Genomic DNA, 27,553 nt, shown 5'->3' on the forward strand with positions numbered 1-27,553 from the left:
AGAACTACTCATTGAAGACCCTAGAAGAACTGTGTGCTCCAGCAGCTGCTGCTCACCAGCCACATAGCCACTGTCTCCATCTTTGTTCTGCCTCACACCTCCTGGCCTGCAGGTGGCGCTTTTCAGGTCCCGTGGCACCTTTTTTTTTTTTTTTAATCTCAGTAAATCATTTTATTTCTGACTTAGTACTTAAATTTTCTATTCTAATGTCACATGACATTAGCTTTAAATGCAGGTGTTGCCAAAATTGAGTTTTTCAAATAGGATTCAGAATTACCATCTGCTGTTAAAGGATATTAACATTTTCTTTTCTTTTTATTGATATATTTACTTATATTTCAAATCATTTCCCCTTTTCTGGGTCCCCACTCCCCGCAAGTCCCATAAGCCCTCTTCCCTCCCCCTGTTCCTCCATCTACCCCTTCCCGCTTCCCTGTTCTGGAATTCCCCTATATTCTTGCACTGAGACTTTCCAGAACCAGGGGCTACTCCTCCATTCTTTTTGGACATCATTTAATTTGTGGATTATGTCTTGGGTATTCAAAGTTTCTAAGCTAATATCCACTTATCAGTGAGTGCATACCATGATTGATCTTTTGAGACTGGGTTACCTCACTTAGTATGATGTTCTCCAGCTCCATCCATTTGTCTAAGAATTTCATGAATTCATTGTTTCTAATGGCTGAATAGTACTCCATTGTGTAAATATACCACATTTTTTGTATCTATTCCTCCGTTGAAGGACACCTGGGTTCTTTCCAGCTTCTGGCTACTACAAATAGGGCTGCTATGAACATAGTGGAGCATGTGTCCTTATTACATGCTGAAGAATCCTCTGGATATATGCCCAGGAGTGGTATAACAGGGTCCTCAGAAGTGTCATGCCCAGTTTTCTGAGAAACCGCCAGACTGATTTCCAAAGTGGTTGCACCATCTTGCAATCCCACCAGCAGTGGAGGAGTGTTCCTCTTTCTCCACATCCTCGCCAACACCTGCTGTCTCCTGAGTTATTGACCTTAGCAATTCTGACTGGTGTGAGGTGAAATCTCAGGATTGTTTTGATTTGCATTTACTTAATGAATGATGTTGAACATTTCTTAAGGTGTTTCTCAGTTCTCCAAAGTTCTTCATGTGAAAATTTTTTGTTTAGCTCCGTACCCCACTTTTTAATGGGGTTATTTGGTTCTCTGGGTTCTACCTTCTTGAGTTCATTGCATATATTAGATATTAGCCCTCTGTCGGATTTAGGGTTGGTGAAGATCCTTTCCCAATCTGTTGGTTGACGTTTTGTCCTTTTGACAGTGTCCTTTGCCTTACAGAAACTTTGTAGTTTTATGAGGTCCCATTTGTCAATTCTTGATCTTAGAACGCCTCCAAAAAGAAATTCGAGAGAGCATACACTAGAAGATTAACAGAACAACTGAAAGCCCTGGAACAAGAAGAAGCTAATTCACCCAGGAGGAGAAGAAGACCGGAAATCATCAAACTCAGGGCTGAAATCAATCAAGTAGAAACCAAGAGAACCATACAAAGAATCAACAAAACTAAGCTGGGGGGCAATCCAAGAGGGCAGACAGCATCAAATTCCAGCTTCCATACACACATAAACGAAAGTATGTGTACACTCACACACACACACACACACACACACACAAAATCGCATAGCACCTCTAGGGATCAGCTAAAAGAAGATTGTGCTTCAAGGTCTTAGGCACAACTGAGATTGGGAGTGTCAGCCCCTTTTCTCAAAGAGAAAGCATTTCAGATGCTGCTTCCTAGACCATTTGCACTCTGTTTAGCAAATAGGATTGGCAGCTCTCAACAGCCGTACCACCATATGTCACCACAGATGCCAGGTGACACTCAGGGCAGCTTCCACAGGGATGTGCTGATTTTCCACCCTGTGACAAGCCAGCCAGAATCTCAGAGAATCCACACACCGAGGGCAGTGTGGCTCCCACTCCCACGCCGCTGCTTTCTCCACTGTGGACACAAAACCCCTGCATCCGCTTCTGATGACTAACCACCTCTCTGTCCGGGCTCCATCTCCCTTACATCCAAGTAAGGAGGAAGGGAATACCCAAAAAACCTCCTCAGCATCTTATCTTGGGTGTAATTCAAAGGTTCAAAAACTGTACTGAGCATCAGCGCCCAGCACTGTGTGAGGCACAAGAAATGCAGTTTAATGACACCAATGACAAAACCCTCCTGTCCTCGTGCAGGTTACCATCTAGTAGGTCAGACACTAATCAGACAGACGTGTCTAAGACCACAAAGGCATGCAGCAGCAGAGATTTGTGATCAAGTGAGAAGGTAGAACCCGGGAATGTTTCCCTTGAGAAAGGATGGAGGGGCTACGATCTGAGAATCAAACAGGGATTAGCCAGGCAATGAGACAGGACAGATTTCAAACCCCTGAAACACGCGTGCACAGAGTTTTCATCCCAAATGCTTAGAGCAGGATGATGAGGACAGGGGACAAAGTAAAATATGCTTTAAAAAACAAAAACAAAAACAAAGAGGCTCACCGGTAACAGGATAAGTGCTAGTCTCTCCTTTAGGTGTGCTGTAAAGATCCATTTTAACCCTTTGTGTAGTGAGAATCAATTCATTGGACAACGGTACTTACACGAGGCAGACTTCTCCTAATAGCAAAAAAAGTGTTTTAATTCTAGGGAGTAGAACAGCTTTGACTAGAGCTGCTTACAAGGCAGCTCATGGTCTGGTTGGCTATTATCCCCTGCTACAAGGAAACACCTTTTAAATTCTTGTTTAAATGTGAGTATGTATATATTTTAGGAAGCTCCTGTACTAGGTTTCCATATGGCTTTTTCAAGAGGATTTTTTTTTTAACTGCTGGTTATCCCTCCCAATATGACACACATATGAGCCCACAGTCACTGTGAGAGTGGCCACAGGAGTTATACATGCTCCAGCCAGGCAGAATTCCACCACGGAAGAGGCAAGTGGCGCCACAGCTCCACCCCAAGCTGACAAGCTAAGACAAGGCTTCTGATTGGCTTTAGCCTTTCCTTTAAGAAAGTCAGTTTTGTTTAATGATGTGACCCTGGTATACTGACCATGTCTAGGAACAGTTGGTCAACACAAACTGGATTTGATGGGTGGAGATCATAAAATTGGGTGGGTGGAGCAGCGGGGAAAGAACTAGGAGGAGTTGGGGAGGGGATGAGTATTATGAAAGTGCATTGTATTAAATTATCAAAGAATTAATACAAACATTATCAGATGGTAGAGAGAGCTCTGTTTAAAGACCATGAATGCAAGGAGAGTCAGAATCACTATAACCAGGCCAGTCAGGAGACAACTGCAGCAATGCAGAACAGAGTTGGTCATAGCCACTCAGGTGAGAAACGAAGCAAATTTGTCTACAAAGTGAAACCTAAGGACTTGGTGAGGAAAGGAGAACGTGTGTCCTGGTACAATGTAGGTAAGCGTCTCCCGACCAGGATTGGACACACACTGACTGATGCCCTGGGTATCATGGTGTGTACATGAGTATACTCATAGGCTCAGGTGTTTGGACCTTTGGTCTGGTCTCCAGTTGGTGGTGCTGTTTGGCCAGGTTTGGGAAGTATGGCCTTGCTGGGGGAAGTATGTCACTAGGAGCAAGCTTTGCAGTTTCAGAGCCAAGCACCATTTGTAGCTTGCTCTCTCAGATTCCTGCTCTGTTCAGACTGTGAACTTTTAGCAGTTTAAGCCGTGCCTGCCGCCTGCCTCTGTTCTGCCATCATGGATTTTTAACCGTAAGCCCAAGTAAACCCTTCTTTCTGTAAGTGCCTTGACCATGGTCTTTCATCAGAGGAATAAAAAGGGAACGAGCACTGGGGTTCATGTAGGGCGATTAGGTGGAGTGGGCGGTGATTATCATTAAAATCCATTGCACACATGTATGAAATTCTCAAAGAATAAAAAATACTATACTAAAAAAGAACTTAAGCCGGGCGGTGGTGGTGCAGGCCTTTAATCCCAGCACTCTGGGAGGCAGAGGCAGGCGGATTTCTGAGTTCAAGGCCAGTCTGGTCTACAGAGTGAGTTCCAGGACAGCCAGGGCTACACAGAGAAACCCTGTCTCAAAAAAACCAAATCCAAAAAACCAAAAAAAAAAAAAAAAAAAAAGAAGTTAATGCCTTGATTAGACAAAATATAACTTTCATACTAACAATACTACTCTTCTATAAGTAATATCAAATGGTATTTCTAAGATATGAGAAAAAATAAATATAATACACCAAATGTTTTGACATGTTAACTTAAAAAGCAAAGCATACCCCACAGACACACACACACACACACACACACACAGAGAGAGAGAGAGAGAGAGAGAGAGGTAAAGGCAAAAGGAAAATGATACAAATTATAAAATATAATGAAAAATAGGAAGCCCATAAATAAACCTGTAATTTATAATCAATTTTTTTTTACAAAAATACCAAGAATATTATAGAGAAAAGACAGCCTCTTCAATAAACTGTGCTGTGAAAAACCAGTCGCAGAAGAGTGAAATCAGACCATCATGTTACACTAAATGCAAACATCAACTCAAAATAGATAGGATACTTAAACAAAAAAATCAGTTGTCGGGGGCTGGGAAAATGCCTGAGTGTTAAGAGCACTGGCTGCTCTCCCAGAGGTCATGAGTTCAATCCCCTGCAACCACACGGTGGCTCACAACCATCTGTAATGGGATCCAATGCCCTCTTTGGTGTGCAGATGTGCATGAAGACCAAGCACACAAATAAATATAGCTTTTAAAAATCAGTGTCAATGTACTAGAGGGGGGTAAACACAGAGGAAAAGTTCTTTGACATCAGCCTTCAAAAAAAATTAGAATATAATTCTTGAAATACATGTAACAAAGGCAAAAACAGGCAGATGGGATAAAATCAGACTGAGAAGCTTCTACACAGAGGGCTATGAAGAGGCAGGCTACAGAATGAAGGACTCTGCAGCTATGCATCCAACAGGGGGTTAACAGCCATGACATATATAAAGAATCCAAGCAGCTCAGTAACAAGAAAGAAGCTTTTTCAAAATATGCAAGTGGCCTAGAGAGATAGCTCTGACAGAGAGCAGATGCCAAAGAGGACATGAGAAATGCTCGGAATCTCCACCATGGGAGAGCCCAAAAATTCTAATAAAGAAGCTGTGGTCGTGAGTATGCTCCGCCCAGGGAGTGGCACTATCAGGAGGTGTGGCACTGTTGCAGTAGGTGTGTCACTATGGGTGTGGGTTATAAGACCCTCTTCCTAGCTGCCTGGAGCCAGTCTTCTGCTAGCAGCCTTCAGATGAAGGAGAACTCTCAGCTCCTCCTGCACCATGCCTGCCTGGATGCTGCCATGCTCCTGCCTTGATGATAATGGACTGATCCTCTGAACCTGTAAGCCAGCCCCAAGTAAATGTTGTCCTTATAAGAGTTGCCTTGGTCATGGTGTCTGTTCACAGCAGGAAAACCCTAACTAAGACAGAAGCCAAACAATAACAAGCTCTGGTGAGGACGTGGAGAAAAGTGAACCCGTGTGTACTGCTGGTAAAAATACAAATTAGTATGGCTATTATGAAAAGCAGTGTAAAGTAAAAACAACCAGTGATCGCAGACCTGGATAAAGATCTAAAGAATACAAAACCAGTGTACTCAAGAGAGAGATGCAATGCCATGCCCACTATAACAATATTTACAACAGCCCAGATGCAGGATCCCCTAAATATCCACTAATAAATGGAAAATGTGATTTACACACAACAGAAAAATACTTGGTACTCAGAAAAAAGTCGCATCATTCATGGCAACCTGGCTGAGTCAGGAGGATGCAATGCAGAGTGAAATAAAGCAGACGCAGACAAATACCGCATGAGCTACACTCAGCGCACAAGAGACACACGAGACAGGCACTAGACATTAGGGTGTCTGAGGAAGTGGGGAAGAAGGCGTGTACTGATGGGTATAAAATTTCCAGTAGGAAAAATAAATTCAAGAAATTTATATCAGCTGGGCAGTGGTAGCCTGTAATCCCAGCACTCTGGGAGGCAGAGGCAGGTGGATTTCTGAGTTCAAGGGCAGCCTGGTCTACAGAGTGAGTTCCAGGACAGCCAGGACTACACAAAGAAACTCTATCTCGGAAAAAAAAAACAAAATCCAAAAATCCAAAAAAAATAAAAAAAATAAAAAATAAAAATCTGTATCATGACAACTGTAACTTATAATATGCTATATACTTGTAAGCTAATGAAAGAATAGACTTTATGTACTCTTGCCATACAATGTATATGATATAATATATATGTTAAATACTTTAACTATTCCATAATGTATATGTGTACATATATAAACATGCATGATTTTTAACTTATCGATTAAAATTTCTAACTTTCCCCAAACAAAACAAAAAGCAAAATATAATTACCACTTTCCACTTGTGACCATTCATATATATCTACTAGAGATTTAACCAAAATAAAATTCAAGATACAATCTGATTTCCAATTAATAGTATTGTTAAAATTCCTGCTATGTTTACGTACATTTACTTTTTTTCTTATTCTACTAAATATGAGATTAAATTAATGAAATAAAACTGTCCCAGTATCTTTCAATTAGTTTGTATAATACACAATGACACCTATATCGACACGCACGCACGCACACACGCACGCACGCACGCGCAAAGGAAGCTCACAATTTCCTGCTAAGCTCAGCCCCTGAGGGGTGGGGGGTCCCAAAACCCTCTTCTGGCTCCCACAGGTACTACGCTCACATGCACAAACCCACATTCACATACCTACAATCAAAAGTAAAACTGAAATCTTTAAAAATATATAGTCCTCTTTAAATAAAAAGAGGTAAGACGGTGACTCGTCTGTGGCAAAGACTGCCTTAGCAAAGTCTGGAAACAGATGACTGTGCTGAAATAAAGCATTTAATGGTGCACTTTAAATCAAAGCCACATCATTAATTGTGGTTCCACTAAACGTATTTTAAGCATCAAAGGTCTCTTTCCTCTCAAATTTCCAGCATCCCAATCACACCCACCTTCCACGTTTGTGGGGGGAATATACAGGAATATTTTGGGAGATGTTTCCTCAATTGTAAACCACTACCAAAACAGTACTTTTATCAATAAATAAAATGAAAAACCAATTGGACAAAATATATGGAACGCTCAGCATATTATCAGCTCTGTTGTTTATACGATTTCATGGGAAGGCCAAATACATCTTAAAGGAAGAAGGAAGACATTCAGTGTCTAGTAACATTAAACAGTCTAACATTGTTCCATAGAAAATTTGTATGTTTATGTAGAACAGGTCAGTCCTGAGAAACAGCGTCAGCTCGGAAGTTCATGTCCCATCCGTCCTCTGTACTCTTGCTGAATCCACACCAGACATCAAAGGTTAGCAGGCTGTGCATTCTGCAGCTCTGATTAGACCTCCACACTTCATCTAAGGCTACATACAGCTTAGAGTAGCAAAGTGTTCCCGTGGTGGTGTAAATACTCTGAGGTAATACAGTAACGATTTAATTTGTTCTTGGCTGTATGTTGGCTCCCAAACAGTGCCTGTTTTTTGTTTTTTTTTCCCCAAATGATGTCAACTGAAACGGATGATGTGGGGAGGAAGGAGGTAAATACCGTTCACAATAAAACACAACACGTGATGTCATGAAGTATGTGATTTCTGCCAAGTCCTTGGATACAGGGATGGCAGTAATTCTGGCCAACATGCAAAGCACCGTGAATGTCCCAGCAAGGGACAGGGTTCCCAAGTACCTCAGAGAAAGAGCAGCCCGGCTGTCTCATGGCCTGTCTGGGTATAGTTATATTGAGGAATGTGAGGTTTAAAATAGACACCACTTACTTTAATTCTATCAGAAATATACTGTCTTCAAAAACCTGTTTCTTAAAATATTCATGTACTTTATTTCATAATTGAGATTCTCTCATGGTGTTTTCAACCTGACCCCATAGAAAATAGATTTCAAAATTTACCAATAACTCTTATAGAAGACTGTGTGTGTGTATATATATGTGTGCATACACACATATATATACACACATAGACACGCAACACAGAAAGCTAATCCAAACTAGCCTTATATATTCATATGAGCAAACATGTGTGTAATATGATGCTACAGAAATGATATGAAATAGTTTTATGTGTGTAAAAAAAAATTCTCTGAAAACATTCTCCTTAAAGAGGAAAGATAAAGAATTATTAAAATAGTAATAATTAAAATTTTTATAGTTACAAATACTGCCAAATATAGCAAGATAAATTGCCTTTTTCCTTCTAATGACACACATCTAGTGGAATGTACAAGTAATGCTTTTCAGTCACTTGCCCATATGCCCTTATATTTGTGCTTTGATTTTGCGTGAGTGCCTTACTGAAGCCTCCCCCATCACGTAAGGTGATTTTCACATCTTCAAGTTGCTTCATATGCTCAGTAGGGTCAGGAGTTTTTCCATTTGTAAACTCGGTAATTATATAATTTATTAATCTGATTGGACTTTTTACAACAATTAAATAATTATAGATTAAGTACATAATTTTAATAACATCTAAAATGTAAGCCTACTTTTCTTTTACATTAGCCCTAAAAGCATCTGGTTTTTTGTTTTTTTGGAAATAATAGTAAATTATTAACAAAGAGAAATAATTCAACAATCTGCATGAGCACAACAGGTCTTCGTTTTTCTTATAAAAATGCATCTGCTGAGACACTGAAGCAGGAACTGCCAGGTTTCATAGGCATGTGCCTGGGTTCCGGTGTGCACACGGCCAGGTTTCATAGGCATGTGCCTGGGTTCCGGTGTGCACACGGCCAGGTTTCATAGGCATGTGCCTGGGTTCCGGTGTGCACACGCAGCCTTCACTGGGCCACCCAGCTGACTGTACCGCTTGCACCCAAGGTTTCCTCAACAGGGTTTGGAACAGCCACCACTTCAGCACACGCTTTATTTTTGTGTAAAGGAAAACGTCCCACTAACTGGTTACACCCTTCATGTAAACATAACCTTGCTTCTCCAGAGCTATAAGCCGTGCTCTCATGGCCACTGCAGCTACTCCAGGGCCAGCCTCTTCATCTGAAGGAGGAGCTCGTCTCTGGCCGAGCGAGCCTCCGCAAGCTCCATCTTAGCTTGAGCCAGCTTCTGCCTGAGACACTCGTTCTCCTCCATGAGCTGAAATGACATTTGGAAACAAGAAGTTTTAATCACTTCCGGAAAATGTGACTAGTTCATGTAGCATCACTTGGGACGATAAACCACCCAGTGCGGGTGAGGGGCCCACCCAGTGTTGGTGAGGGTCTACTTGAGCTGAAAATTGCTTCCAGGAGCTATTGGAAAGCATTTACTATGCAAGTAACGGTGTTCCTAAATTTTGACCCAGTAATTCAAAATACTCTTTAACTTCTCAGTTGCAAATGTAACGTGACCCTGTGTCACGCACAGCACTACCCTCAGGCCTCTGTCTTCACAGGCTGACTTCCCTCCTCTGACACAAGCCCCCATCTCCGCCTATCCCAGCCAGTTTTCAGCTTGCCACCTCCCCACCGCTCCTCTCCCCTCCTGGGATCCCTTAGGCTTTCACATTCTCTTACACTTCACAGTTGCCCGCTTTCTCTTTACGGAAGTCACTCTCTTAGGTGACCTTTACTAGTCCTAGAATTCAACTAGCTCATAGGCAAGAGACAGCCTGGCCCGGAACGGCACTCTCCTCATCCTCAGACTCGTCGCAAATACTCCACTAGGCATTTTCTTTCAGACAGTCAACACTTTCTAAGTCTTAATCCAGGTATTTTGCCGCCGTCTCTGAGCTACTTCCTATGAGGATAAAATAAAAACTAAGGGCGGGAACTCCATGTTCACAGAGCTCAGTTAGAGAGCTCGGCTTCTGTGCCTGGTCAGAGCAGCATCCAGCATCTCCTCCAACAGATCAGTGAGTTCCTTCTACCACCCTACCACAGAGAAGTAAAACTCTGCAGGACATTTTTATGTATAATTTCAAATAATCAGAGACAACTTGAATGTTAAATGTCAAACAGAATGGTCAGAAATGCTAACACATCCACATCACATCGCTCAGCCATTAAAATAAGCTTAAAGCAAATGTAATGATATGAGTGCCCGATGCTTAGCTGAATGTGGCATCCATTTTGTAAGGAATTGCTGAACAACAAGGTTCTGGAACGATAACAAGACTGAGAGAACTTCAAGAGAACAGGAGGCATTTTTTTTCTTATCTTGCTGCACACTAATAACTGTAGCATCTACTGCTGCCTAACTGAAATACATTAGGGGTGTTTTAACTGTTAGTAGTTTTGTCAAGTGCTGGAATTAAACCCACGGTTCCATTACCTGTTCCCTTGTGATGTCAGCCGGGCACTCGGGAAAGGCCGCTGGCTGTGAAGGCAAGGGAGCATCTGGGCTTGACAGGCTTGTCTGGGTGGCTTGGGTGACACTGCCTTGCTTCCTCACGTCACACGTCCCCTGGGCCCGCACCACTGAATCGCTGCTGGCACTGTCTTTGATATCAGTCCCAGGGTTAAAGAGGTGAGAATCTGAACAAACAAATAAAATGCTCAGATAACAATTCCAAATCATCTGACAAATCTTTACAGTTCTATTATGAAGAACTAATTTTAAAATGAGAAAGTAACTTAGTGTGAGGACAGTAGTTAATGATAAATAGGGGAAACACAGTAAACGCAAAAGTTTACTCTTTCTAAAGGTCCCAAAACAAGAACAACAACATGCTTAGAAATTAAAAAATAACATCAAGATGCTTGCAAACAGAGAAATAGCCATCCTGTACTAATTATCAGTGAAGTGAATATACCAACATATAAATACATAAACCGACCCTAGGCACACAGTATGAAATACAGGAGACTTAGATCTAAAGAAAGTGAAATACTTGTATATATCTACAGAGTAAAAAGAGCTTTGGGATAACTTCAAAGCCTATGGAAAGGGCACTTGAGGACCAGGTATGGGGCGCATGTCTTTAGTCCAGCACTTGGGAGACAGAGGAAGGTGGATGTCTGACAGTTCTAGGACAGCCTTGTCTACCTGTGAGTTCGAGGACAGCCAGGGCTATGTAGAGAGACTGCCTTAAAAAGCCAAAATAGTACAAAAAAAAAAAAAAGAAGGTACTTGAAAAATCCTACACCTTACTATGATAAAGTATAGACAAGTTAGGAGCAGAGAAGGACCTTTCTCGGACTGATGATGGATACAGGAAGACAACCTACACTTGTGCACTTAATGGTATTTTTTCCTCTTTGCCAAAATAAGGAACAGGACAAGGATGTCTGTTCTCACAGCCTCAATACTGCCCTAGAAGGTCTTAGCCACCACAACTGGACAGGGACAGGAAATCAAGAGACCCCAACTGAAAGGAAAGAAGAGAGACACTTACAGATGATGTAATCTTGTACACAAAAAATATAGAAGGAACTGGAAAAAAGCAATTGGATGGCTAGAGGGGAGGCGCAGCATTTAAGAGCACTGTTACTCCCCCATCAGTCCTTAATTAGACTCCCAGAATCCACATAGGAGCTCACAACTGTCAATGGGACCTGATGCCCTCATCTGGTGTGCAGATGCCCATGCAAACAAAACATTGGCTTATATAAAACAAATAAATCTAAATAAATAAGTAAATAATTGGAACTGGTAACTGTTCAGCAAAATTGTAGATTAAAAAAAAAAAACAGTGGCATGAAAAATAAATATTTATGTACCACTCTATGTAAAGCCTTAAAATGAAATTCAGAAAACACTTCCATTGAAATGTCTTCAAAATGGGCACAAGCCCTGGGTTCATCCCCCAGAACATATTTTTAAAGAAAAGAATACTTCAACTTAGAAAGACTGTAACATATCTTTTGATCTAGGTGCAACTGCAACTGAGCATGTCTGTAACCCAACCCTAGAGAGGCAGATGGGAGACTCCAAGTCCCAGGCTAGGCTGGGTTACAAAAGAATACAGGTAAAGCAGACTTCCTTAAAATCAGATATGGCTGTGCTTCAAAGCTACCTAAGTTCCTAAGACTTGTTGTATTCTCATCTTACACATGAGTGTTTCGCCTGCATGTGCATCTGTGTGTGTGGTGCTGTGGGAGCCAGAGGAGCACATTAGGCCTCTAAACCAGAGTGGGTTTACCCCTAGGGCCTATGTTCTCTCTCGTCTCAGGTCCTGGCCTCACTAACAATGCCAGGTATGGGCCCCATCTCACACAATGGGCTTATGTCCAACTGGGTATTGGCTGGTTACTGCCCTATCATTAATGCTACCACTGTAACAATGGGCATATCTTCAAAGAACACTGTCATTATTATAGCTCACAGGGTTTGCAGCTGGGTAAGACACATGTGTGTCCAGCACTGTGGCCATGTGTATAGGCGTGTGCCCAGCACTGTCCAGCACTACGGATGCCAGCTAGGAGGGGTGAAGCTTTCAGTTGAGCGCCAGTTCAAATTCGCCACTGTCTATGCCACAAATATGCAGTGTCTTCAGCAACAGGTCTAACCTTCAAACTGTGGAACGTAACCAAGTTGGTTACACTGTATGGACATAGGCTGTATTGTTTAGGTGGAACCCCGTTGGCCAAGAATTTAAGATTTAACCCATTCTGGGGGTTTTATTTGGTAATACATTATACCTAGCTGGGGTACTATCTTCTTCATTCTATGGTGACTATATATAAACTCTTTTCTAGGTGTAAATATTTTAGAAGCCTTCTATACTTTCATACTATATGGCTTTCCAAGAGGCCTTTAGTGTTAGTTATCCCTGCCTCATGCCCCTCTTCTAACCTGCCCTCCCATCCCCATCAACCCTCCCTTCTTGTCTCCTTTATCCCTTTATAGGCAGGGGAAGAACCATTCCTTCCCCTAGTCCCTGTCTAGCTACCTAACCCCTGTGCAATTCTCAATCAAGCACTCGCATCCAGAGCATATCCACATACCGAAGATACACGCAGGGTTCACCTCCCTGGGCCTCCGTTACTTCACACAGGGGGTTTGTTTCTATCTCCATCCATTTCCCTGCGTATTTCATAATTTTATTTTTCTTAACAGCTGAACAGTTGTATACTCCACCTATGGGGAGGTGGGAGGCAGAGAGCAGAGAGTTTCTGCCTTGTAGGCCAGGCTGCCTGAAGTGGGATGTGGTAAGGGACAGAGACTCTGCCTCAAACAAGATGGAAGGTGAGAATGATACTCGAGGTTTCTCTCTGACATTTGAGCACTCACTGTAGCATGAAGTATGTACACAGAGGGGGAGGGGGAGGGGAGAGGGGAAGGGACAAGGGAGAGAGGGGGAGGGAGGGGAGGGAGGGGAATGGGGAAGGAGGGGAAAAGGGAAAGGGGAGGGGAAGGGAGGGTAAGAGAGAGGAGGGGGAGAGGGGAGGGAGCCGAGGAAGGGAAGGGAGAGGGGAAAGGAAGGGAAGAGAGGGGGGAGAGGGGAGGGAGAGGGGGAAGGAAAAGGGAGGAGTCACACAAAACCACAAACGCCTTTCTTATTTTAATTCCAGACATATCTGCAGCACAGGTATGACGCTAACTCCTCCTGAGTTACTGCTGGGCTTACACATGGATACTGTAGACTGATGTGGCAAAAGCAATCCTCAATCATTACTACTGACAAGCCGCATACAGTGACAATGAGTGACAAAACCCAACAGCATGTGACTGCTATGGTGGCCGGCACACCGGTGCTCACTGGCCTCGTTTTCAGGGTACCTCTGATGTGGAAAGAACCATCATCGTTCCGCTCCACCACAAGATGGTCAATATGCACAGTCACGGGACTTGGCTGAAGGGACACTGTGCTACCCCGGGGACTGTCATCCTACAGGTAAGGAGAAAATATTGGCATGTTCTTATAAAAATAAATTAAAGTGTTGAAATAGTCAACTTGAATAAACATGTTATAGATTTATATAAATACCTTAGTTACTAATATCAAAAAATTGTCTGCACTATTTTCCCTTTCTAAAAAGGATTTGTAGCATTCACTGCAAATATGAGTCGTTCGATTTCATAAATTCTGACAGAGGACACAGTTTAGAGATACCACAATTTAAACACAAATCAAAGTCCAGAAAAGGTAATGTGAACATTTATGAAAATAAAAACTTAACTGTTAACGTACTTTCAAGTTTATCTGTGTGTTAGAAACTTGTATCTTCATTGGCATTACTGTTGCAACAGTTTCATCTTCCAGAAAGTGTTGAATATTCAAAAGGGAAGATGTGAGAAACTCAGTAGTAAAGTTCTCTATGTGGCATTGAAGAAATCCATTTTTTTCTGCAAGCAAAGAGTGTACGACAGCACCTGGGCCACTTTCAAACCTCAGAGAAATCTCAGGAGAGGATTTGGGATGAATTATAGCTTTCCGGTCAGAACCTGAGAAACAAACATGAAAAATTGTAACTTTGTAACTAACACTACCAAGAACATTATATGCCATTAAGATTATAGTAAAAAATATCAGACAGTGCATATTATAGAAATCTAGGAAACAGCTTTAATATTTACTCCTAATTTAAATGACTCTATATTATAAATAAAATATATCATAAACACCATAATTTCACTTTTTCTCTGCAATTTTCAAATACACTACTGGCAATTTTTCTCTATTTTGCACATTTTCAGAATAGGGAAAAATTCATGATGAACTCTGATAGGATACAGGCTTGAGATTCAACACCCACATGAGAACCCGACTCCTTAGACAGGTGACTGTGGTGAAGAGAGTCTTATGTAAGCCTTGCTTCTTCTTTATTTAATTAGGGTCTTAAACAATGTGAAAGTCTATAGGAGACATGTCATTGAAACATTCCCAAAGAACACTTAAAAGTGGAATTAATAGTAAAGAATACGTACTTCATGTATAATTGCATTTAGTTCCCCTCTCTCCCTCCCCTCTTCCCAGAGCCACTGCTCCTTCATTCTCCTTCAGAAGGGAGCAGGCCATCCCGAGGATAGCAACCGAACACGGCATAACAAGATACACTAAGCCTAGGCATAAACCCTCCTATATCAAGGCTGGGTGAGGCATCAGAAAGAAAAGGGTCCCGAGCAGGCAAGCGTCAGAGACACCCCCACTCCCACTGATAGGGTTCCCACAGAAACCCCAAGCTAAACAACCACAGCAAGTATGCAGCGGGCCGAGCACAGACCCACGCAGGCTGGGATGGCCACGCAGACCACGTGGGCCCCTGTGAGCCCTGCTTGGTTGTGTTTTCTTCCACCTCCCAGGATGAGACGTGACAGCATGCTTTCTGGGACTATGCAAAAGTGTATTCATTCTATACATTAGGTATCATATCATATAGAATTCTATACACACAGCAAAAAAAAAAAAAAACAAAAAAACAAAAAAAAACTACTGACATTTTATTCAATATGGTCTCCTTCGAGCTGAGCCCTAACGACAAGGACAAGACTATTAGTGAGCTGTGTATAGAACACAAAATACACTTAAACATATTTCAGCATTCTGTGTGAAACATGAGTTCAGAAAAACCTTACCAACTGGCCGGTTACCGAGGTAATGCCGCAGACTGATGTTGCCTAGCTGACTTGGCGTCACCTGGTTCACCTGAAGACAGACTTCTGTATCTTCCCCTCGGATGTCAATTTCCCCATTAACGCCAGTGATGTTAAACACCACAACTGACATCTGTCAATGGTTGTATAAATACAGTTAGTACCCCATGTAATTCCAAAAGAATTAAAGAAATAATTAGCAAATATTAACCTCAGCAACTACGGTTCTTACTTATCAGCCCAGCCACCCTCAGGGCCCAGAGCCCTCTACAGCTTAAGCATCTCTAGTTCAAAATTAGAAATGGACTACTCTCCACGGACAGGGCAAAGCCACGGGTAAGGACCTTCATGGCAACAAGTGCTTCACAAGACTCTGGGAACCTGTATGACATTATCTAGAGGCTGTGTGCAAGGAATCTATAAAACATAATCGACTCTGATTTAGAATTGGGTTCCATGTCCAAGACAGCACATAGGAAAAAGTTCCAAACCCACAAAACTCTTAAGTCCAAAAGCACTTCTAGACCCAAGAATTTTGGACAAAGGATGTTCAGTCTTTGTAGACGATCTCCAGAGGCTTTTGTTTCTAATCAGTAAAGAGAAAAGTTTACAAAGACGTATAGTATGGCATGTCCGTATGAATGGATGGTCACTAAACGTAAGATATGTCTACAGTCTTTTTCATATAATTTCACTGTGTCAGCAATGTTTAAAAGAAACTAGCATCCTATCTCCTTTGTAGAATGACTCTTACTGTAAGGACTGGCTGCCATCTGTGCTGTCAAACTTCTAAAAAGTTTACATGAAAGGCACTAAAATATCAGTCAAAACATAAATGGGAGAGAAGACAGAAAAAATGAACAGACCATTCCGCCTCCCTTCTTCAATACAAACAAAACAGACTTAAAAAGGTACAGCCCAGCAGCAGCCAGCTGACTGCACGGAAAGAACTGTCCAGAGAGAGGCAGGAGCAGATTGTCCAGCATCTTACACATGCATGCAGCAAGCACAAAGGCCAGGTGGCATTTCTCCCCCAGAGCCTGGGCTGTTACCAGATCATCACGGTTCTCCTGCGTGCCTTCTGAGTTGGTGCTGATCGCATCTGGAGAGGCCTCCCCGCAATTCTGCACATGTGCGCTGGTGTTCACACTCTCTGCAGGGCTGTGGCAACTTGTATTTGAGCTCCTTTTCATTGCTGAAATAATACAAGGTAAAGCAATGAACTAACATCTGTTTATACATGTTCCAACAATGTTTATATTTATCAAAAACTGGACTAGACCCTTTAATTCTTTCAAGCAAAGCCTTGTTTAAATATCACTAAGCAGTCTGGGTCAAATTATGGCCCCTTAGCAAATGAGAAACGATTTCCTACAGTAAAATGCCAGAGATACTGCGCTGACTAGATTTATGTCAACTTGATACAAACTGCAGTCATCTGAGAGGAGAAAAACCTCGTCTAAGGAAACGCCTCCATCAGATCCAGCTGGGGACCGAGCGGTAGAGCATGTTCTTAATTAGAGATTATGGGGGAGGGCCCAGGGCATTGTGGGTCATCCCGTCCCTGGGCTGGTGGTCCTGGGTTCTGAACGAAAGCAGGCTGAGCAAGCCATGAGAGCAAGCCAGTGAGCAGCACTCTCCAGGGCCTCTGCCTCGGGTTCTTGTCCTGTCTGAGCTCCTGCACTGACTTTCTCCATTGATGGTCTAGATCTAGAAGAGTGAGCAAGTTAACCCTTTAGTCACCAACCTGCTCTTGGTCATGGTCCTTTGTTACAGCAATAGAAACCCTCACTAAGTCAGACACTAAGGCCCTAAATGTAATAAGCTAACAAGGACAGTGATAGAATGAGCTGACACACAAACCTCCTCCCGCTGGGTGACACTGCTGTAATGGGGAAGCCCTGTGAGCCTCACATCTCCCTCCCCACACCGCACAAATCCAGTCTGAGTCCCTCCTTTCTCTTCTCCCCATTCTACTGCAACCCCCAGTCACCTCTTGCATGAATTGAATACCATGTGACTGCGCTCCATTATTTTCTAGCTCCCTCAAGCTATCTATGAGAAAAGGAATAAGATCATTAATTTTTTCTGTCTATCACAAATTAATACTGTAAATTGCCATAAAAGAACTAAAACTCCGATGAAGTTCAAGACACAAGAACTATAAGCCCCACTCAGCACTGTGTTTACTACTGCGTAACCAACTGGCTTCTACCCGACACTTGGCAGTGTGGAATGTTCAATAAGTTATCCACCAGATGTGGCACCAGAGAAGGTGTATGTGGCGGTAACTGTGGTGGATGAGGTTAACAGATCATTTCAGAATCTTTCTCAAAGTCCAGGGTAAGATGTCTATGATAATTTTTGCTAAACTGTAGAGGAGTAAAACAGCTGTCCAGGCAGAGATGTAACAATGGGAAACAGAAAAACATTCATTGCAGGAAAGTGAGGCCTGGGAACAGCAAGACAGCTTGGTGGGTCAGGGCCACCATGCCTGGTAACCTGAGTTTGACTCCTGGAATCCACACGGTGGGGGAGAGACAACTCCACAGATTACCCTCTGACCTCTACTCACGCCATGGAGCAAGTGTGCTACTTTACCCCACACACTCCAGTACACACATGAATGCAATTTCTTGAAAAAGAACTAAAGGAAGGAAAAACCACATGTAGAAAAACTAAACTTAGGTCAAATGATAAAAAACATGTTCAAACTGTATTAAGAATTCTAAATTTCACAGCCTTAGCAATGAGAAGTTCCTGAGATTAAACTGGAAAATAACATGATCAAATTCATACCTGGGGGGGTAATCTCTTTCAAGGGGTGAAAAATAATGCAAATGAACAGAAGTAGACATGAGGAGACCCACTAGCAAAAGGACAGCCACTAGGAAGTCACAGCTAGGACAGGGCTGGACGTACAGAACTGAGTCGTTTTGCCTGTCTGTTCGATGTCATTAATAACTGTGGGGTATAGCTATAGCTTTAAGTACTTACACAGTCCTTCTTGTAGCGTGCTAGTACCTAGCAGGAAGTCCTACTGTATGCTGACTTACCTTCCCCAGCAGGAAGTCCTACTGTGCACTGACTTACCCTTCCCCAGCAGGAAGTCCTACTGTGCGCTGACTTACCCTTCCCCAGCAGGAAGTCCTACTGTGTGCTGACTTACCCTTCCCCAGCAGGAAGTCCTACTGTGTGCTGACTTACCCTTCCCCAGCAGGAAGTCCTACTGTGTGCTAACTTACCCTTCCCCAGCAGGAAGTCCTACTGTGTGCTGACTTACCCTTCCCCAGCAGGAAGCCCTACTGTGCACTGACTTACCCTTCCCCAGCAGGAAGTCCTACTGTGTGCTGACTTACCCTTCCCCAGCAGGAAGTCCTACCGTGGGCTAACTTACCCTTCCCCAGCAGGAAGTCCTACTGTGCACTGACTTACCCTTCCCCAGCAGGAAGTCCTACCATGCGCTGACTTACCCTTCCCCAGCAGGAAGTCCTACTGTGTGCTGACTTACCCTTCCCCAGCAGGAAGTCCTACTGTGTGCTAACTTACCCTTCCCCAGCAGGAAGTCCTACTGTGTGCCGCCTTACCCTTCCCCAGCAGGAAGTCCTACTGTGTGCTAACTTACCCTTCCCCAGCAGGAAGTCCTACTGTGTGCTAACTTACCCTTCCCCAGCAGCGCGTGGCTATCACTTCCCTCGCTCTCCAGCCGCTCGTCCAGTACCATGCTGTCCAGGGAAAGGGTGTCCAGGGAGATCTGGGAGGCACTCCTTTTCATGTTCTTGTAGGAAACTGAGATTGGAGCTGGGGCGGGTGGGCAGCGCTCCTTAGATTTAACACTGTTAGCAAACAGAATTAATAGAAAATTACCCCAGGGATAGAAAGGACTTCACCTTCTACTCTTAGAAGGGGTGGGGAGAGTGGGGTGGAGTAGCCCGGGCAAAAGGAGCACTGGAGTCCTTTGTGGTCCAGCCAGACCACAGCACACACAGGAAGCAGGGAAAACAGCCTGTCGGAAAGGTAGTGTATTACGTGGCACCCCCAAGCTAGTACGTGCTAAAACGTATACCAAAGCATACCTGTTCAAGGGCTTTCTCAGATTCTACACACAGACTCTTAATCCTAACAATGCCACATTTTGTTGTGAGTTTTTCTGCTCCCAACAAAACAAACAAGCCAAAGAAATAAAAAAACTCAAACCACTTCTATTCCAGCTGCACCGTTACCTTAAGGACGGCTGGGATTTAAGTGCTCTGACTGGGGGCGCCTCTTCTTTACCACTCCCCTGCGTCTCAGGGAGCGAAGCTGCTTCAGGAAGGAAATCTTCAGCTTTGAAGATGGAGTATATGGCTTCATTTCCCTTACCAGCTACAGTATTTAAAGGAGGGTTCTGGTTGATGTCATTATCCAGGGAAAGCACAGCTGAGTTGTCTCTGTAGTTTAAGACACTATCTGAGTCTGTGCAGGCCACATCCTTCGTGTGACTCACTTCTGAGGCCATCTCTCCTGAGCCACTCTTGTAAGCAAGTCCGCTACTTTCGTCTTCACTTATTTTCCCTAAATGTTTATCTGATAAGTAGTCTAGAAAAGAAGTGCCTTTTTGCAGGTTTGTGTCACTGGCTGATTTAAAAAGCAAAGGATCCTTTAAAGGGGCATGGCTAAGGTCAACACTCATCGACCTGTTGTCTGACATATGATTGAGAGTAGCATTTCTAATCCGATGTATACCTTGTTTTCTCTTTGAAGACAAAACCCCCCCATTTTCTGCCGGCAGGAAGTCAGGAAGCAGCGGGCTCCCGCTTTCAGAAGCAGGAGAGCGCAGAGTGCTCGTGTGATTGACTGGATGAAGCAGCAAAGCCAACTCCGCGCTCCGAAGTAAAACTCCAATGCAAACAGAAGTCTGGGTAGCAGGGCTGCCAGTCACAGCTTCTACATCCTTCCGCAAGGTATCCGAAAGCAGAACGAGGGACTCGTGTATGAAAAGCAGCAGCAGATATTGGTAGTGGTTGATCTGCATACTGACATGTTTATGAACACGGACCAGGACGTGAACATCCGCGTCTGAAGACGAAGAGGAAAACCTTAAAAATGTGTCCGATGAAGGGCTCTGACTACCATTTGTCAAAGGCCCAGACTCTGTACTGTAATACTCCTTCAAGAGTTTCTTCCTCTTCATTCGGCCGGCCAGATCACTAGACTCACTTTGTGAGGTATTAAGGGTCACTTGATCACAAGTCTGTAGCTCTTTCTGTAACTCTGCATATCGTGTTGGCTGGCAAATCCAGATAGACAGCGGGAAAGCATCTACAAAGCTTATTGGCCGCCCCTTCCCGCTCTTCATCCCTTCATAGTCTATCCAAAATTGGGAGAAGTACACCGCCCACACATCGGTGGCAGCAGATGTTTTAAGAGTGTTTTTATTCAATTTGGGGATAATATTCCCTTTATAAACCTCATGCATTTTGGTATCTTGTTCGTGGGCATGTCTCTGGAAGATCGGATGTAGAAGATTAAAACTGTCACAGGATTTGGGGAATCTAGTATAAGTTTTGCTAAAAAAGTCACAATCTTTAAAGTCTTGAAACAAAGCCTCCAGGTCGGAGTGGCGGCAGTTTGGGCAGTGCCTCGTGTTGGTGGCAGTCATCTCAGAGCTCTGAATGGACACTGTGTGAGGCTGATCTTGATGGCAGCCCGGCTTCGCCTCAGAAGGAATGACAAACTGGAAGAGAAGACAATTTAGTTCAGCTTATACATCCCTACATCTTGAAAAATACAAGACTTGATATTATTTTTATTAAATCTTTCCTCTACAGATATAAATCACAACTTTCCTTCTGTCACATCTAATAAATTCAGTAAAAGCTGGCTAACGAATTAACCACTGAAGAAGACATAGTGTGTGAGATATCACATGTATTAACAATGTTCATGACTATGTATTTAATCATGCAATAATCAGAAAATGAAAATGCAGGTGTGAAGGCTGGAGAGAGGGCCCAGTGGTTAGAGCACTGACTGCTCTTCCAGAGGTCCTGAGTTCAGCTTCCAGCAACCTTACCTGGTGGCTCACAACCATCTGTAATGGAATCCGATGCCCTCTTCTGGTGTGTCTGAAGACAGCTAGTATGTACTCATATATATAGGTGTGTCTGAAGACAGCTAGTGTGTACTCATATATATAGAATAAATAAATAATTCATTAAAACTACAGGTATGGAGGATGTAGCTGACTGATAAAAATGTAAACTAGAATACACAAGGCCTTAGATCTGACATCCGGCACCACAGTACCTAAATGAATAAACAGATAAAAAGATGCATTTCTCAAAACTTACTAAATGTTTGCGTGCAAGAAGAAAAGCACTAAGTGTGAAAAAGCGATATTCGCTATTTTTGTTAAGCTATTTTTAAGTCCAAGTGTTCTAGGAGATGCCTGAAAGAAAGACAGCAACTGCACAAACAGATGTCACCGGGCTCTGTGTTCCGGTTACACAGCCGTAACCGAAGCCCTCTGGAGAACAGGCAGGGGTCTACCACGACAGCAAAGCTAAGATGGCAGCTCAGACTCACTGCAGGACTTCTCAGGGATAACCTGAATCTAGCCTGTGAGTGTTCCTAGCAAACGGTGCAAAATGGCTTCTGGGTACTGCTCACGCCCAGAAAATCTGATGATCACCTGTAGCTCTGCCTCACACACTGCTACAGATAATGTCCCTTCAGGCTAAGTTGACAAGATTTTTCCTTATGCTAGGAAATGCGGAATACGATCTGCACAATTAATTTTAAACAAGGTTACAGTACATAATCTATCAATAGGGACCCTGCAGTAAATTTTCAGTTATGTCCACATCTTATTCCATTTACCAAACTGTGTTGTCCTTTAATCTTTTCCCTTTAAAATCCTAAGATTGTACACAGATCAGATTAGTGACTAGTTACTTACAATACAAAGCAAGCTTTATTAACTTTGGATACTAAAACGGAATAATATGAACAAATGCAACCTATATACTTTAAAAAACTTTGTTGTATACTTAACCTTTTCTAGAAGAAAAAAAAAGTGTATAAACCCTATAGCAGGAACAAAAAGGACTGAAGATATTTTCAAACCATTTTTGTGACTGTCTGTCTGTCTGTTTATATGGGGTCAGAGGACAACTCGCAGGAGTCAGTTTTCCTTCCGTAATGTGGGACCTGGGGACTGAGCTCGGGGAGTCAGGCTTCACCACAAGCCCCCTTTCCTTGCTACGCCATCTCACTAAAGATTTACATTCTACTGCTATCTCTTACTTTCAAATGAACAGAAGTTAGAAAAAAATTAAAATCAGAAGTACACAAAGGTAGGGAAGCAATCTCTTAGATCTCCTAGAGCTGTGAATCAAAATTCAATCTTAAATTTCTTAAATTATAAAATTAAGATTATAATTAAGCTTATTGACATCTGAACAGTATGTTACATCCTGGGATTATAACAAGCAGTCAGTTTTATACCTATAAAGGTGGCTTTCCTCTCAGCTGGGTGTGGTGCACACCTTTAAACCCAGCACTCAGGAGGCAGAGGTGGCCGGGTGGGGCTCTGTGAGCTCCAAGCCAGCCTGGCTCACTCTACTGCAATCTCTCTCTCTCTCTGTCTCTCTCTCTGTCTGTCTGTCTCTCGTGCATGTGCACAAGACACACATACTCTCTCACAAACACAGACACATACATACTCACACAAATACACACACTTCCTCACATACACACTGACACATACTCACATGCACAGACACACACATATACACACTCTCACACAGTCACACACACACACACACACTCATGCGCACACGCACACACACTGGCACACACACACACACACACACTCATGCGCACGTGCACACACACTGGCACACACACCGGAAAGCAGAGGCTCTGTTCCCATGTCCACTTGTGCCCACAATACCTTGAGCATTAAGCCGTCTACCCGAATGTCCACATGCTCATCAGATTCTGAGCTGTCATTCAATTTGTACACAGCCATGAACTGATTAAGACTCTGCTTTAAATCCAGGATGAACTGGTTCAACCACAGAATGCTTCTTTCATCCACAGTAAACTGGAGAGCATTCAGCTGGCTGTATAGGTTGGGAGATGGAACTGTGGAGGAGAAAAACAGTGTTAAACTCCACCAATGAAAAGACAGTTATGCTTCCAGAGAAAAGACATTCTTAAGCTATCTTCTACCTTAACCAACATCCCACATGATATGTGACTAGCTAGATATGTGACTAACAGCAAATATAGACACAGAACATTTTTCTATGCTTCACTAGCTGAAAAAAATAGTTTAATGTAAAGTAAATGCATAAACAGGAAGTACTGTTAGATTCACAGCGAAGCAAAGTAATAAACATCACCTTCTTAAAACACAGTGTCGAAATCATGGCCTGCATGGCCTGCCTGTAAAGCCTATCTATCTGCATCACACTCTGCGTCCTCTGAAGAGGTATGCTGGGCAGAAAGCCCAAGAGGAGGGGGCATGCACCGCACACTCTCCTCTTTAAAAGGCCTAGAACAGAGCTCCGGTACGGCGGTAACTGAAATGTCTCAGACCATCTGTTACTACACGCTCCGTTTCCTCCTGCTAAACTAATGCTGATGATTACAGGTTATATCTCTTCTGAAACCACGAGTATATTAATCATAAAAACTACAGGGTTCAGAACAGCTTGATGAGGTCTTTTATTCTACAAGACTAAGAATCCTGAGAGAGGACCCCAATTTTCCAGTAATACCTGATACACCAAGTGAAGCTTTCTTCCCACAGTTTCTGATAACTATGGATATCCTTCCAATGTATTGGCACTGCCTCCTACAGAGCCAACTCTTGTTTTTAACTGGATACATATAGGCTTGGGTTTGTTTTTTTTTTCTGAAGCCCCTTTCTCCTAAAGATGCGGTCTTCCCCACCATACCTCTCCACCATGATGCTCTGTTCTCCCAAAGCCTAAGGCCAATGAGTAGGCTGAGGATGGGCTGAAACCTCTGCTACCACCCCCCAGCCATCCGCAGCAGGAGGTAAAGGCCCCGTGGTTGGAAGAACTTGAAAGACGGAAGGAGTAGACAGTGAGATGATTCAGCAGGGCCTTGAGGATGACAAAGGCACGATGCAGGTGGGCAGGCACAATTACTGGTCCAAGGATAAACCCTAAGAGCAGAACGTACGGCCTGAAAGTAAAATGAAGGCCTAGAGAGCAAGCGCCTTCTTCAGTCTGACCAAAAGTTGGTAGGAATGGAACAGGCCATTCTAGTGGGATGGTGGATGGTCAGAGCACATCACTGTTAACAAAATGGCAAGCTGACAGAGCAGGAAGTTCATATGCAGGACTAAGATATCCCAAAGACATCCCAAAGCTTCGACAGCCACCAGGACAGGCATACTTCATTTCAGTGATCTAAAGTTGTCTAAGATCAATAACCTTCTTTGCATAAAGATGTCTTGATCATTAGGTAAACATGCGGAGACATCTGTTAAGGACACACATGCTTTTAGGTACTCAGAGGGGATGCTGTTGTCAGGCCTGTAGTGTGAACACCAACCTGAAGTACAGGAAACCGCATTCAGGTTCACAGAGCAAAAACAAGACAAAGAGTTGTCAAGAGGCAGAAACTCTAAATGTTTCTGAGAAGTACAGTCCTAAGAAGTTGACTGGTTGTGTTTTCTCCATCCTGGAGCTACAGTGAAACCTTCTCAAACAGCAGGCTGTCACAGGCTATGGTAGGTCTTCACATGTCGTGGTGCTGACCACCGGAAGCCATACAAATAGGCTCGAGCTCATTCTGGAGTCTGCATTGAAGTCCAAGGTTTTATGGGACCAGACCATCGTTATGGCACATGCTCTTAATTCCAGCACTGGGAGTGGAGGCAGGAGGATCTCTGTGAGTTCAAAAGCCAGCCTGGTCTATAGAGTGAGCTCCAGAACACCAGTAATACATAGATGTTGTTTCCAAAAAATAAAAATAAAAAAAATAAGGGAGGCAAGAAAATAGGTATATGAGGTATGGATATGTGATGCTGAGATTAAGGCCAGTCTTAACAATGTTATTAAAAAAGAATGCATACATAGAATTTCAGGTCAAATTAGGAAAATGAAATCCCAACATGTAGAAAACCAGAATACTGTAAAAGATGATCTGTGTTTGACTTTGTGATGATCTCTTCACTCAATTCACAAAAGCAAAGATTCCCTGAAGGTCTACCCCATGTACTTTATGCTACGGACACAGAAGACAGAAGAAATAAGGTATGTCCAATTCCACTTAAGTTTCTGTACATGAGATAGACATAAAATGAAAAAAACTGTGATTCGAGGCCAGCTGTGATGCCGAGGTGCTCGCCTTTGGGGCTGAAAGGAAGCAGAGTGCACAGAGAAAGCTTCACACTCAGGAAGAAGGGGAATTTCTAAATAGACCATGAGGGCAGCAGCCATAGAAGACAGACGTAGTCCCCACACGGACAGCACAGGGCTCCGTGTGGCATTTCTAACAGGGTCTCCAGACGACCCCATAGCTCAGGGATACTTACCTGTTTGTTTGTTGTTTTGGGTGGAGTTTCTGCTTGTCTTGGGTTTGGTGGTACTGAGGACTGAAAGCAGGCATCACAGATGCCAGGCAGGCATACCACAAAGTTACACCTCAGCCCTCAGCCCAGTTCAAACTAGCTAGAAGGAACCTTTCCTGGGCTCCTAATATTAAGGGAAAGGGGCAGGATCCAAATCAAACAAAACATGACAAAGAGGTGCACGTATTAAAAACAAGATCAAGAATACTAAACTTTTTTTTTTTTTTTTTGGTTTTTTTGGATTTGGTATTTGGAGACAGGGTTTCTCTGTGTAGCCCTGACTGTCCTGGAACTCACTCTATAGACCAGGCTGGCCTCAAACTCAGAAATCCGCCTGCCTCTGCCTCCCAGAGTGCTGGGATTACAGGCGTGCGCCACCACCGCCTGGCAAGAATACTATTCTTATTTCTTGAGCAGAACTGTACACTCTACCCCATGCCTCTAAAGTGCTTCTGTTGACCTTTAAATTCAGCAACTCAGAATGTGACTTTGGAGACAGAGCTCTTGAAGAAATGAAGGCAAAGTGAGCCCACGAGTGGGTCCTTGTCCCCCACGGCTGAAGGATGCACAGTGGTGCACACTAATCCCAGCATTAGGAGGCTGAGGCAAGAGGCTAGCCTGGTCAACAGAGCAGGCTGGCCAGCCAGGGGTACAGAGTAAGGCAGTGTCTCAATTTGTTTTTTTAAAAAAAGTCACGCAACCTGGAAACTAGTCTCTACTCCAAAGAAAAACTATTTGGAGAATGAATCATTTTAGCTAGGCACAACAACACGGAGGGATTCCAGCAAGGTCAGAAGACAGTGAACATCCACGACGAATGCCCCGGGGGTTCACAACGCTGTGGGAAGGAAAACGGACAGACCGCGCCTGCGTTTCAGGTGTGCTCTTCGGTCACTTCTGGGACCCTGGGAATACACTTCAACCGATCTTAACCTTCTTAGTTAGAAGAGGAGCTGAGAGAAACAACTCTTATATGCACACACAGAAGAATGTTAAAGCAAGAAAATGAAGGATTCTGTGTCATCCATTTGGCGCAAATAAGGAATAGCATGGTAAATACATTTCTCTAAAGAGAGTTCCAAAGTGCCTTATTTTATAACAAAAACAATTATTTCAGAAGCGTAAAATTCCTGCTGAAACTAAGAGCCTACATTAATATTCCACACTGGGCTGGGTTAGTCGCTCTTTCAGAGGACCTGGGTTTGACTCCATGTGGCACCTCACAACCATCTGAAACTCCAGTTCCACGGGATTTGACACTGTCTTCTGGCTTCACTGAACACTATATGCAGGTGGTGCACAGACATACATGCAGGCAAAGTGTTCATATCTATATAATTATTTTTTTTAAATAAGTAAATCAGCATTAAAGAAAACA

The 27,553-nt window shown here is 43.2% G+C and overlaps 1 protein-coding gene across 2 annotated transcripts in view; it reads right to left on the reverse strand.

Annotated features, from left to right (window-relative positions):
- Nucleotides 1–6,913: 6,913 nt before the first annotated feature.
- Nucleotides 6,914–27,553, reverse strand: part of Bltp3b (bridge-like lipid transfer protein family member 3B) — a 73,628-nt gene continuing 52,988 nt past the window's right edge. For both annotated transcript variants that reach the window (XM_052164767.1, XM_052164768.1), the window contains 9 exons: nt 23,518–23,711; nt 19,805–21,297; nt 19,245–19,417; nt 16,634–16,776; nt 15,564–15,714; nt 14,179–14,432; nt 13,767–13,875; nt 10,377–10,579; nt 6,914–9,200 (listed from right to left, as the gene is read on the reverse strand). In XM_052164767.1, the coding sequence (XP_052020727.1) occupies nt 9,081–9,200; nt 10,377–10,579; nt 13,767–13,875; nt 14,179–14,432; nt 15,564–15,714; nt 16,634–16,776; nt 19,245–19,417; nt 19,805–21,297; nt 23,518–23,711 (2,840 nt within the window). In that variant the 3' untranslated portion in view covers nt 6,914–9,080. The remainder of the gene's footprint in view (nt 9,201–10,376; nt 10,580–13,766; nt 13,876–14,178; nt 14,433–15,563; nt 15,715–16,633; nt 16,777–19,244; nt 19,418–19,804; nt 21,298–23,517; nt 23,712–27,553) is intronic.

This window comes from Apodemus sylvaticus, chromosome 20 (genome assembly GCF_947179515.1).
Source record: "Apodemus sylvaticus chromosome 20, mApoSyl1.1, whole genome shotgun sequence".
NCBI classification, from domain to species: Eukaryota; Metazoa; Chordata; class Mammalia; order Rodentia; family Muridae; genus Apodemus; species Apodemus sylvaticus.